Source organism: Centruroides sculpturatus, unplaced genomic scaffold (assembly GCF_000671375.1).
Source record: "Centruroides sculpturatus isolate CEXI.00-Female unplaced genomic scaffold, Cexi_2.0 scaffold1928, whole genome shotgun sequence".
Classification (NCBI taxonomy): Eukaryota; Metazoa; Arthropoda; class Arachnida; order Scorpiones; family Buthidae; genus Centruroides; species Centruroides sculpturatus.
The window spans coordinates 58,567-72,649 of NW_019386023.1; the positions used below are offsets into that span (position 1 = coordinate 58,567).

General features: G+C 30.2%; 1 protein-coding gene across 1 annotated transcript; it reads left to right on the plus strand.

Annotated features, from left to right (window-relative positions):
• The first annotated feature begins 4,114 nt into the window (after positions 1-4,114).
• LOC111613170 (26S proteasome non-ATPase regulatory subunit 7-like) lies at positions 4,115-13,318 on the plus strand. The gene is made up of 6 exons (XM_023354495.1): positions 4,115-4,235; positions 6,219-6,316; positions 6,509-6,589; positions 12,218-12,309; positions 12,392-12,503; positions 12,575-13,318. Exons 1-6 carry the CDS (start codon positions 4,115-4,117, stop codon positions 12,896-12,898), a joined length of 828 nt encoding a protein of 275 aa, XP_023210263.1. The 3' UTR covers positions 12,899-13,318.
• Positions 13,319-14,083: the final 765 nt, after the last annotated feature.

Below are 14,083 nucleotides of genomic sequence, written 5' to 3' on the forward strand. Positions count from 1 at the left end.
ATTTTAAACGTGTTTCTACTCTAACAACTTGCTTTACGTTTCCTAATTATGTTAGAAATTTCTTTTTTTCCTATATTCAGATTAATGTCTCTTTGCTCAAAACTCTGCCTCAAATCGACTCCTTTCTGTTCATTAAAAGTTGTAAACACTTAAATTTAAACCTCGATATAACGTCTTCCTATTTCTAAACGTATAAATGGAGAACATTTCAGTTTCTGAAGCGTTACAAATGGCATTATCGCGTGTTCACCCCGTTATAGTGCGAGTTACTTCAGTTTAACCACTTAACACTGTTCACGGGTTCGCACCTCAGCAACAGTGAAGTTTTCCCAGTTTTCTTCACGCGTATAACACCTAAATAGGGGTCATTTTCCCCATAGAAAACCCCCAGGAGGGTGGTTCGATTGCCGTATCTCATCAAACAAAACCTTCAGTTTAATACCTCACTCGATTTAACCCAATTCTAATGACGCTAAATCGAAGCTTTATGGTATTCCAGCTTCGATTTAACGCCATAACGCTATATAATCAATGTCTTTTGTAAAGTAAAAACAAAAAGAAATGAATAATTTGTTAATTTGAATAAGTAAAAAACTAACTGTAGCTTAATTGAATTTTACTGTTTTTAAAATTTATATAAAGAAGCCATATTTGTTTTTTTCTTTCTTTCTTTCAGTTAGCAAATTGCTAATTAAAATTAATCTCATCAGAGAAATTGATAAAGATGGAGGATGTTGCTAAGAAACAAAATGTAAGCATTACATTAAATGATTAATCATAATTAGAAAAAAAAAATGTTTAATTTGAAAGGGAAGGATATTTACAGTTCTTTACAAGGGAAGAGGGTATAATTAGAAAGTTATATAAGCAACAAATTAATGTTTAATTGAACCCAACCTATAAATTATTTAAGATAAAAATCCTTTAAATTAACCTGTCTAAATATATCTTATACGGAAAAATAAGATAAGGCTTTGAAGTAGTGTAAATTATACTTACTTTTATCATTTAATTAGTTTTAACCTTAAGAAAACTTTAATGATACTTTCGTCTTTGATTTCCCTTCCTCCTTTTGTGGACTTTTTATCATTTGCAATATTATTTTTAGTATAATCGCGTAATTAGAAGAAGGAGAAGTGCGCTTTTGTATTTGGATTCTGTCTGTAAGGGTTCGGGTTCGATTTCTTTATTAAATTCTCTCTCTAGAAGGCATATAAACCATCCCTTCTATCTGCCTTCTAGAGGTGTTCGCGTGTAAAATACTGTACTAAGTTTATGCTCTACAATCCTAATATCGACTGAATAATCTCGTACGTACAGTACACATGGGAAGAATCCGGGTTCGAATCCCATCTATATCTTCATAATTTATTATTGATATTAGGGTCTCATCCATGCTTGTTGAACCTAATGCAGATAGGGCCTTCCTTTAAGGCCTGCCGTATTGTCTTGATACGAAGTACAAAGTACAGTACGTTAATCAATCAATAAATGGTATCCGAACCGCGTGATTTATTAAATTCTCCATTTCTCATTGGTGTTGACGATCCTATTGAGGGTTAGAACTGCATATAACAAGCAAAGTTAGGCTCGTAATTCCAATCTAATTTGTACGATTTATTATATATTATTAATCATTTCGTTATCTATCCGGCATTATTTTTTTTTTTTTTACCTCTTTGCTCACCTCCCTGTCCGATACACGTTCTTTGTAAAATAAAATATGGGCTATTAGTCTGTCAAACCCAAGTAATTCACACTTTTTCACATTATATTAATGGACTTTGAAGAGAAAATGCTGATCGCCCGTGTAGTGACACGAGAGTTTTATCGTTCCTCCGAACACCGGGCAGCTTGGTTTCTATGTATTTCACTCTTCTGTGAGGTGCTTTTCTTATAATCCGAGTGCGAAAAGGAAAATTAAATACAGTAATTCATAGAAATTCTGCCCTTTAACCTTTCAAAGATGTCAAATCCAAAGTAATATGGGGGTTCGATAGACACGTGTGGAAGTCATTCAAGGATCTCAAAGTTGTAATTTTGAAAGCACGCGTAGTAAAAAAAAAGGAGAGATGATTTTATTATATTTCTCTGTATTTTTCACAAAATAGATCGAAATTATAGTTTTATAATGTAAAATTCAATCTACGTTTTCAATATTTAGTATAATTTAAAGATAAATGGCCGCCAAACACTGGTTTCTCGCATGTTTCGTGCCCCACTGACGTCCAGCCACGTGGAGTTTTCCGGATTTCTTCACGAAAGTCCTTTTCGCCACGTGTTGCATTATCTCAACCCAATAATTCTACATTCACGGTTGTACATTGCATGCTACACTTTTGTATTGTTATTCAGTGTGGCCCAATAATGGCAATACAACGATTCGTCACTGTATTTTAGTTGCAACAATCTTTCCGCTGTAAAATATAAACCTTTCAACCCCCTTTCACAATAGAAACGTAAAGAACGTGTAATTTAATAAAAAGTTTAAGTTACTTTCACGAATTCTTACGCTGTTACGCGGCTTAGAATGGGGGTAGACACGCGATCAATCATTGAAATCTTTAGAAAATTTCAAGATATTTTTAACAAAACACAAGATAAACATCAACAACTTCTTTATCAAATCAAAAAAAGAACTGTACGGATGGAGAATGTTTGCACGAGATTTAGCAGAGAATAACAGCAAATTGAATAGCGACAAAAATAAATATGAATAAAGGGGAATGACAGCTAACAAATGAGTTTCTTCTTATCTTTATCTCACGTTTTCCACTTCCATTTGCTGGTTAACATAACCTATAACTATGATAATTTAGGAGAAAGTGCAAGGGGGAACTGAATATGCAACAGACACTTAATCCAGAAATATGAAATATTACAGAAAAGCCTTTTATCTTCTTTCTGTTCTAGATAAAAATCAATTTTCTTTGTGAATTTTCAACACTCTTTTCCAGATAACACGCATTCGACTTCATTAATATTGTTATTTATAACAGTTTCTGGCATTTAAAATTCTTGTTTTTTGGCTTTGTGTAACGGAGAGGAAATATGTCGATCACTCAAAAAAAAAAAAAAAATGACACCGTAAGATCTTTTTACGTTTTTGGACTCGGGACCCCTTCAAACGTGGAGAAATTCGTGTCCGTGGCTCGTTGTAGCTTCACGGGGCTAAGGCAAACTTGAATTAGGAGGGGTCCCGCTTAGTGTTGACATTTTTTTTAGGGGGGGAAATATTTTCTTATAAAAGATTGGTTTGGGGGCCCCCTGTTGATGGGGACCGCCCTTTTTACCCATAGAATAACGCGCCACTGATGCTTGTTGTTACGCGATTTTGTTCGCCCACTTTGAAATTTAATAACTCGTGTGCCTTTCGTCGAAATTTTCTGAAATTTAACATGGATTTTCATTTGTTAGAGGGATTGATGCCTATAAATTTTGGTGGTCAAAGGTCGAAGAGGTGCGGAGATAGAGGGGATTACGTGTCGTATCTCGAATGGGATCGGATTTAATCATTTTACTCGGTATTACCATTTACAATTTGTTATAAANGTTTTTTCTCAGTGTTGAGCTGTTTAAGCCTTGTATACATTTTTTGGTATGACGGTGCTAACTTGAAATTTATATTACTTATTTCATTATCAATTTGTTCGTGTAGTTCTTTGATGTATGGAAAGCCGATATACTTTATATCATTTGTTTTTTTTTATTGTCTTGTGGCTTTTTAAGATTATTTATTTTAAGTTCCCATTTTTTTTTTTAACAGTCTTTGTGGGTAACCCGCCAGGAGAAATTTCTTTTTTAATTCAGCTAATTTAATTTAATTTTTTCAAAAATACCAGCGATTTTACTTGTTATAAGCATACAATTTTTTATAAAACCCATCCTTAAGCTCAAAATTAAGTCTTTTGTAACAATTAATAATACGAAAGTTATTTTTAATAAAATCTCAAAATAGATGGCACAACAAGCAATTTAACTTCATTCTAATATGTCTTAATGTTTCTTAAACATTGATATTTTTTACCAGGAAAGGAAAGTTATGAGATTAATTGCTGGTTTAATAATTGATTTTACTAATTATTATTATTATTATTGTATTTTATTATGCTATATGTTAACTATTTCATTTGCTCTGGCAGTTCCATTTGATGAAGACGACAGAGATAAAACAGTTTGGTTTTTGGATCATGATTATTTGGAAAATATGTACAGTATGTTCAAGAAGGTAAATGGTAAGTAACTTTTTAAATGTTATCCAAATTATCATTATTTATTAAAATTATACAATGCATTGAATATAAAACATAAGTAAATTTTTAATAAACTATATAAATATTTTTGAAGGCAATTAAGGCAATGGCCTATTGCTTCGAGGTTGATACGTTGTGTCCCATTCTTCACTACTTGGCCTCTCCATTTGGGGTTTGGCCAAATCCATAATGGGCCTGAAAAAGGTTCGTTAATATTCATTGGGCATAAAATTTCGAACAACTGTTAAATGTAAGATGTGCAATATCTTCAAAAGATCTCTCACAATTCTTTTGGGTTTTGACCCTTGGTGAAATTTGCTGAAATTTTAGTATGTTTTAGTTCTTGACTAACTGACAAAAAGTCTCAATGACACAAAGCTTTTTTACTATAATAGTTCAAATATATGGGAGATGTACAGTACATACAGGATGGTAACAAAAGCTCAAATAGCCAATTATTTCAAAACTTAATAGGTAAAACGAAGATGAAAAAATACACACTATTACCTTTTAATACATTTCAAAATATCAAGTAGGATCTCGTAATGGTCTGTCAAATGTGAAAAGTAAATGCTTCACTGCACAACATGCAGGGGTAGCAGTGCATTGCTGAATAACACAAATGCAATGTGAAAGTATTGATAGTTGAATGTATGGCTAGGTTAGCATTAATGATATGGAAATGATCCAATTTAACAGAAAATATCAAAGAACCATTATATAAAATAGCTTTAACCTAATCACTATGTCATTGCTAATCTAAACCTAGCTGCACATTCGACCACTTTTGCAAGTTATGCAGCAATGCACTGCTACATCTGTATGTTGTGCAGTGAAGCATTTACCTGTCATATTTGACAGCCTATTTTGGGATCCCACTTGATATTTCGGATTGCATTAAAAGGTAATGGTTGCATCTACAATGATTGATCTATTACTTTTTGAAATAATTGGCTGGGGAGAGACTTTTGTTACTACCCTGTATATTCAAATAATTCTAAAAAAGTTAACCATTTTCAAGTTTTGTATTCGTTGATAGCTTTCATCAATTAGTTAAGAACTATAACATACTGTATTTTAAACTTTCAGCCAATTTCTCCAAAGGCCAAAATTCTGAGGATCGTGCAGGATTTTGGGGGTTGGAGGAAAAAAGAGTTTTTTGGGTTGTTGTTGAGTTCGTAGTTAACAAATGAGAATGTATATATGGAGTTTAGTTAGTAATCAGAAAATAGTTTTTAAATATTTTGATAAACAGCTTTGTTAGTAAATTTTCTGCATAGAAAATAAATTTCTTCTATAATTTCTTTTCACAGGTCCTCCCACATCTGCTGCTCATTTATTTTCTTTATTATAATTTAATAGCTAATTATATTTTATGCATTCGCAGAGAAACCTGTTATGTGGAATATTTTTGCTTTTTGTATAAAATCAGCTCTCTCTATTCCATTCACAGTTCATTTTAAATGCATATTCATCATTGATACATGTCATTCCTTTTTTTTTTATTATTTCATCATTGGATTGTTTGTCCCGTGTGATTATTGTGTGTCTGCCTATTATCACAGACTGCTGATTAACCTTTATCTCTATTCTAAACTTCATATATACTAATGATCTATTAATAAAATGCCTGTCACTTCATCTAGCTTTATCTTAAGATCACTATCAGGTTTCTGATCTAATCTGTTTTTCAGATAACAAATCTGATCTTTCAGGTTGTCAAATTATTATTGTTCAAATGTTGTTCTTTGTTGTTTTTCATATGAAGTAAAAAAATATTTCCCAAAGATGAATCTTTAACTGAAGGTGACTTTGTAGAAAGGTCATATTCAACTAAAATACCTTGCCTTATTTGATATGTAATTCAAGATATTTGAGTTAAAAATGTCTTTAATGTTGATGTAGATTTACAGACTAATGCTTTTATATTAATTTTTAAAATATTTTAAATTTCTTTTTACACAGCTCGTGAAAGAATTGTCGGATGGTATCATACTGGACCTAAGCTTCATCAAAATGACATTGCAATTAATGAATTAATCAGAAGATACTGTCCTAACTCTGTAAGTTTAGAATTAAATCTTTTGTATACAGTTGAAACCCATTTATAAGTATATTGTATACAAAGAAAGTACAGTACAGAAATGTACAGCTGAGAAACATATAAATAGGGTTTGACTGTAAAAAGATTAAATATATCTAAATTTTCAAGAAAAATACAATTTATACTATTTTAATTATTTATTTTTTATTAGGTTTTTGTTATAATTGATGCAAAACCAAAAGATCTTGGTTTGCCGACAGAAGCATACATAGCTGTGGAAGAAGTACATGATGTAAATATGTTTTTCTTTTCTTCTATTTCAATATTTAATTTATGATGTGTTATAAACATGAATAATAATCATTTAAATGTTTAGAAAATTTTCTTTAATAAATAATGCGCTGAAATAAAATCATATTTTATAATGTCAAATGTTACTAATAAAAAAACTATAAAATTAAAAGATAAAAAAATTTTATTTTCCTCTTTGCACGTGAACTTTTTATTGGTTGCTATATACTGTTTCCGATTTTGTTTTTGGGCTTGAACTTTTGAACATAAATATGATTAAAAGGTTGGCTGGATGGCTGAAGCATTAAAGATGTTGGCCTGCAACTCTGAGAAACTTAGTATTGAATCCAAGCACGCAACTGCTTAGGAAGTTTTCGTAGGCATCTGTCTCCTGGATACATCAGGCTGTCCCTCACCATTCGACTGGCCAGACTCGCAATAGTCCTTGAGAAAGACATTCTTAATACTCACATAGCAGTAAGAACTCTCAAATTTTCAAGAAAACATTTATAAGAAATAGTGTTTCGAGTATTCCTGGTCATTCAATATATTAATGATTTGTATGCATTTTATTTTAAATGAAATTTTAAATTCTTTACATCAATTAAAAATATTCTTTTTTAGTTGACATAATAAATTTAAGTAAAAAGTGCACACGAATATTTGAGTTATATTCTTATGTATAACAAAGGATTTATTTTTGTTTTTATCATTACACTTTCTACATTCCACTATACCTTTAAAATGCAGTCTACTTTTGTCTAGTTCTCTAACGTTTTCGGTCTAATTCATAGACCTTCTTCAGGATTGATGTAAAAAAATTTAAAAAATTTGAACTTTCCTTAAGAGAAAGGTTGAAGGAGCACGAAAAAAATATAAGATCTAAACAACCGATCACGGCTTTGGCCAATTATGCTATCGCGGATCCTGCAGAGATTACAATCGAATGGAGCAAGGCGGATATTATACAAAAGATTGCTAATATACGACATCTAAAGTATGCAGAGGCATGGCACATTTATAAATACAGAAAAAAGGGGCTAAATATAAATTTTCGAGAGTCAAGTAGAATAGCATTGGCATGGAGAGCGGCGGCATTATAAAGAGCTAATGGACATGCGCGATCGAATATCTGAAGATTATAGAACGTGCATTGTTCGAATTACCGTTGGGAAAGTTCAAATTTTTAAAATTTTTTTACATCAATCCTGAAGATGGTCTATGAATTAGACCGAAAACGTTAGAGAACTAGACAAAAGTAGACTGCATTTTAAAGGTATAGTGGAATGTAGTAATTAATAATGCAGTTAGAGATTTAATAATTACGCTTTCTATTCCGTGAACACTTATAGGATAATCACTTGATTGAATTCATTAAGAATATGCAAAATCGTTTCTGATGGATATTTCCTTTAAACCGCAAAGTTTGTTTCAAAAACTTCAGGTAATGTAAAACTGATAAATCAATAATCAATAAAAAGTTGACCTGTGTGAAGAGAAATAAAATTATAAATAATTTTGTCGGATCTTTTTAGAATTTATAAATATTAACGTTTGTGGTTTTCTTGACAATATCTTTGACATTATCTTTGACATTACAGAATACAAGAAAAAATATTAATTTTTTAATACTTATTTAAGAAAAATATAAAATAAATACAATTGACTAATTGACTACAAAGGAAACTTCTAATGTCTTGATTAATACATCTATTTTTATGCTGTTAATACAGTTATTTTTTAAAATATTGGTTTTTACAATACTTTAAAAAGTAAATATGGGTAGGTATTACATAACAATGGTGGTTCCATAAGATTTAACACATTATTTACCATTTGAAAGATATCTGTAGATTTAGATTATGATAACTAAGTAGATTAAATATAATTCTGATAAAGCTATAATTTTTATATTCTAAAATTTCCTAGTTAAACTGTTTTTTTCGGGTTAGAAAGTTGTTATTTAGCGTAAAAAAATAGCGATAATTTCAGTAAACTGTTTTTTAAATCGTTTTAACGTTTAATCTATTAAATTTCCTTTTGCTGTATAATTTCACTATTTTTAAAAATAAAATTACAGAAAGTAGATATGATTAAATTAATTTATTGATCAGAAAGGAAAGTACATATAATTGAGATGTTAATGTAAAAACCAAGAACATTTTCAAAAGAAAAAAGTAAAGTGTAATCTAGTTTAAATTATCAAAAGATTTTTTTAGTTAGATTTATCTTTTCATTAATATTTTTATCATAAAGTTAATTAATTTTTAAATTAATACCTTTAAAAAAATTTTTAAACAGAAAGTAAAATTTTCTTTCAAAATAATACTTCATAATTTTCAATAAATGTGTTTTAAAAGTAAGGAGAAATCCATTTAAAAAGTATGTAAAAACACTAAATTATATTCTATTTCCACTACAATATGGAATGCATTGCATTTGATGCATATTTTTCACTGAATTTACATTGCAAATGATGCAAATCTTTCATTTGATAGGTGAAATTCTTTTAAAATTCAAATTACAAATATTTAAAAGATTGCTACAATTGCATAGTAAAGCTAGTAAAATAACATAAAAATGATGCACACGCATTGCATTTAGTGTGTGTCATTTGTGTAGAAAGGTAGTTTGAGAAGATATATTTTTTTATTAAGTATGGTTTATTTTATAAGCAAAAGAATATTTTAAAAAAAGGACTTGGATTGATGGAATAAGGCAACACAATACTTCAGAGATCTGCTAAGGGTATGTCTCCCAGGAGAACTTTCTATAGGAAACTGGCCCCCTATTTAGGGTACATGAAGAAAACACAAAAGCTTCACGTAGCCTACCCATTGATCTAGTGCAAATCTGCAACTAACTACCAGTGTTCAATGATTTTATCCACTCGACAACTGGTGGGCTCTTTTAAAAAACAATAAAGTAGGATGTGAATAAAAACTGTTACCATAAAATTTGAGTATTCTGGTTTTATAGTGGTTACTAAATGGTCTTTGTTTTAAAATTTCTTCATTATATTCTATAAATTTTTTGCATTAATGGCATTGATCTTTATTTTGAGGATGTAGAAATTGGTTTAAAATGTTCCTCTGGTATCAATACAATGTAATAATTCTAATTCTGTTAATCTTTTTATTTAAGAACTTTTGTAGATGAGAACATCGCAATTACAGTTTAAGCGATGTAAATTTTTCAAATCAAATTGTAATTTTGATATTTTCTGCATTAAAAAGCATTTCAAATGTCATGTAAGTCCACAAAGCATGTCATGATGACAGCTTTTATGCAAGTATGCGTGTAATCCTGTATGCCAAGAAGTTAGTGAGTAACATTGTTGTGTTCTGTCCATCTTCAGCTTACAAACGTAAGAAATAACAAATAATTGTTAAATTTAAAATTAAAATTTAAAGAAATTATAAAATATATTTATTAGAAGAACATCTGGATGCTGTTTCTTTAGTTTTATAAGTTAAATCATTAATACATTTTTATTAATTTTAATCAGAAGCAGATTCTGTTTAGAAATATTTGACATCTGATTAATAAATAAGCTTCTAATTGTCATATTCCATTAATATTTATTCTAAATTATACATAATTAATTAAGAAGTGGGTCAAATAGCTATTTTAATAAATGAACAAACTATATTTATTGAATAATTCAGATTGTTCAAGAGATGTTTTTCAATACTTTAATTCTTAAAGAATGTCATGTTATATTGTAGAGTTAACAAAATGCTTCCTACGACATTAAGCAGTAGAAATTAAAAAAAAAAATACAAAATAGTTAGGTTTCTTCAAGAAACAACCCCAATAAAATGTAGTTAAATTTTGATTTTTTAAACCACATACCTACCCTGGTGCTTACCAAGACCTTACTGTGGATTTGACTACAATCGTAACATGGATAACCAGGTAATGAGGGATGGAGTCCAAAGTATTGGGATAAATTTCTGAGGTTCCTAACCCAGTTCTCTCACTTACTGAGGCAGTAAAAGTGCTGGCTTTCCAATCTGGAGGACCCAGTTCAAGTCTGGGTTGGAAATTTTACAGGGATGGTGCAATCTTGAATATGTTAAGTCCCATTTCTCACCACCAAGCCTGACCAAAACCATAATAGACACAAGAAAACCCCCTCTTAGTTCCAATAGGAGAGGAAGTGTTAGTTTACCTGAGTGGGAAAATGATGTCTTTACTACCTCAACCAACCAGCCATTCACATCACGGTTACAAAGCATTGTTTCTTCTTCAATATTACTTATTGGCACTAAAATGTGCTGTCCGGCTCTGCTAGACACTACCAGGACAAAGCATTTGCTTTAGAAAACTATTAAGCAAGATAGTGAAGTGGTGTAAACAATTCAAAATGATTTTAAATTTGATTCTTTCTTTGAAATTTCTACCGCTTGATGTTGCGGATGACTTTTTACTAAGTACGCCACACGAATATATCTTCATCGCATTGTTTACGTAAATTGCGTGTTCTTGTATCCATCATTTATGACAAATTTTTCTGCCGGGAATTACTACATTTGTTATGAAATCATTCAATATATAAATTAATATTTACACAAGTAAGCAAACTTAATTGAATATATCCGTTATTAATTAAATTTTGAAATGTGTAGGTCGCTGTGATTTAATTAATTTAATGGTACTATTATGAACTTTAAGATAGTTGATTTATTATATGACAGTTTTATTAACCGTCTTCCAATTTATGTGGGATCTTTGGATATAATGAAAATTGAAGATCATTAATAAAACTGTTTGAAATTTATTATATATTTGTGTAAATTAATATTTTATCATATACAGTCTGAAAAATTATGATCTTACTTCTAAACAGGATTGTTTTTGTGCACTTACAATAATTTTTAAAAGTTATTTCAGTCTTTAAAATATATACAGACTGTCTGGAACTATAGAAGTTTCATTGATCTTTGTTTATTCTTTTATAGGTAACGTGCTGTAAGTTGGAACGAATAATTCAAGTTATTTTGATGTTGGGGATCTATAGCTTGAGAGAAGTTGCCATAGAGTTTAACAAGCTGCACCCAGATCTGTGTGTGTGTGTGTGTGATTGGGGAATTCTGGATGTAGTCTGTTAAACTCTACGGCAACTTCTTGCTGACTGAAGTTCCCTCCATCAAAATAAATTCGTTCCTTAACTCTGTGCATGCTTTACTTGTAAAACAAATTAACATAACTCTTATGGTTCCCTATATGTAATAGATATTTTTATAAATAAACCCTTCTAAAATTAAATCCATGGGCTTATTCTTTGTTGCTTTTGGCACCACAGTTCTTCAGTTTTATCAACTTCAGCTGTGTGGGTTGGAGTCGGTGAATCTGAAAATGATGAAGACAAAGTGTGGAATAATAATAGTGAGATGTTTTAGTGCAATGATGATGAATGTTACAATTCTTCTGATGATAAATGATGCAATTTTTAAGTTTTCAAAAGTAAGCCTGTGCGTATTTTATAGAGAAGTTGCTTTGTTCTTGTAATGAAGCCCAATATTTGCAGAAATATCCAATACATAAAATTTTTCTGTACAAAAATCTAATAAATTGTTTTAAAATTGGATAAACGTCATGAAAATCTTTTTCTTTTATTAATTAGGATGGAACACCAACTACAAAAACTTTTGAACACGTACCAAGCGAAATTGGAGCAGAAGAAGCTGAAGAAGTTGGAGTTGAACACTTGTTGAGGTAGATTTTTCTGTTAAAATAACTAATATGGTAAAACGTTTCCAATTAGTACTTTTTAATTTAAATTTTAAACAATTTTCAGGGACATAAAAGACACGACACTCGGCACATTGTCTCAAAGAATAACCAATCAGCTGAGAGGTCTTAAAGGTTTACATTCTCAAATTAACGACATTAGAACTTACTTGGAACAGGTACGTTTTTTCATTTAAAAAATTTCATTTCTAAATCACAGCATCTTTATTATGTACTTACTAAATTTTAGATAATAGCCGGAAATCTACCCGTGAATCACACCATTATTTATCACCTGCAAGATATATTCAACTTATTACCGGATGTAAATTCTCAGGAATTTGTTAAATCCCTCTACGTTAAAACTAACGATCAGATGCTTGTCGTGTACTTAGCCTCGCTGGCTCGTTCGGTAATCGCGCTCCACAATCTCATAAATAACAAAATTACCAACCGAGACGCGGAAAAGAAAGAAGGGATCAAAAAAGAAGAAGGCAAAGAAAGAAAAGAAAAATCGGAAGAAAAAACCGACGACAAGAAAAAGGATAAAAGTAAATCGTGTCTAATAGATTAAAAAATAAATTATTGATTTGTTGTTTTTCAGGATTTACCAATGCTGTTACTTTTACTATCATCATTATTATTATTATTATTATTTTTTAATATAAATGATTTCCATTTACTTTCTGATTAATCTTCTTCTCCTTCATAAAATTTTAATAATTTCCTTTTTCTTTCATCGCGTAAATTCGAAAGAATGTCTCGGCATTTCCAACCAAAGTAGCATTTTAAAATTCAGATGGAATGTAGATGCTATCGTTAGATAAATATCCCATTTGGTGTCTATTAATCATTTCTGTGAATGACCATGTAAATACTGAGTTACTTAAATATAACATTTATAAATTCTTAAAAGGAAAATAATTTATGTAGCACAATTTGTTCAGAATTTAGGCACTTTGTAATAAAAAAAACATGTTTTTTACTTAAAAAACTGATTGATGATTTGCTTTTTGACCCTATATTACAATATATGAATTAACGAGTACTGAAGAGGGACAGATAGACTGTCTGAAATACATACCATCAGTATAATAAACCTGTGTTCACCCATTTCTGTGTGATTACTCCTACAGCATCAATATTGTGTGATGAATCCTCCATAGAACCAAAACTTAGTGCTCATTAATTAATAAAAACACCGAGTTATTCTTATTTGACATGCTTTATTAAAAGTGACACAGAGAATTCTACATAGTGACATTGAAACAAATTTACATTATTGTATAATTAGCAATGTTAAACGTTCCTAATAATGTAAACTGCTAGAAGAATTGCTCTTCCAGATTCTGGTGTAAACTTCTGGAAGAAAGTTTCTTCTAGCATTTTACATTATTGTAGTAATTAGAAATGTTTTAAACATTGTATTTTGTTCATTTAACCAACGAAAATATCAAAACTTTCTAAAATTTAGGAGATTTGGGAGCTAGTTTTGTGCCAAAGGCCGCAATTTATACTGTCATATATATAAATGTATCTGAGATATGTTTCTAAATAAGGATAATTCCGTTTGATGACAGAAATGATTTATTTGTTTCTGATATGTCATGTTGCCTGTCACCGTTGATAAGTGTTTACCGTGAAAATTGCCACTGGATAGGAAACTTGTCTCTACTTTTATCTCCCTACAATACAATCTATATCTATTTAGTGATATATCACTATAAAAAACATACAATAAATTATGTTCTAAGGAACT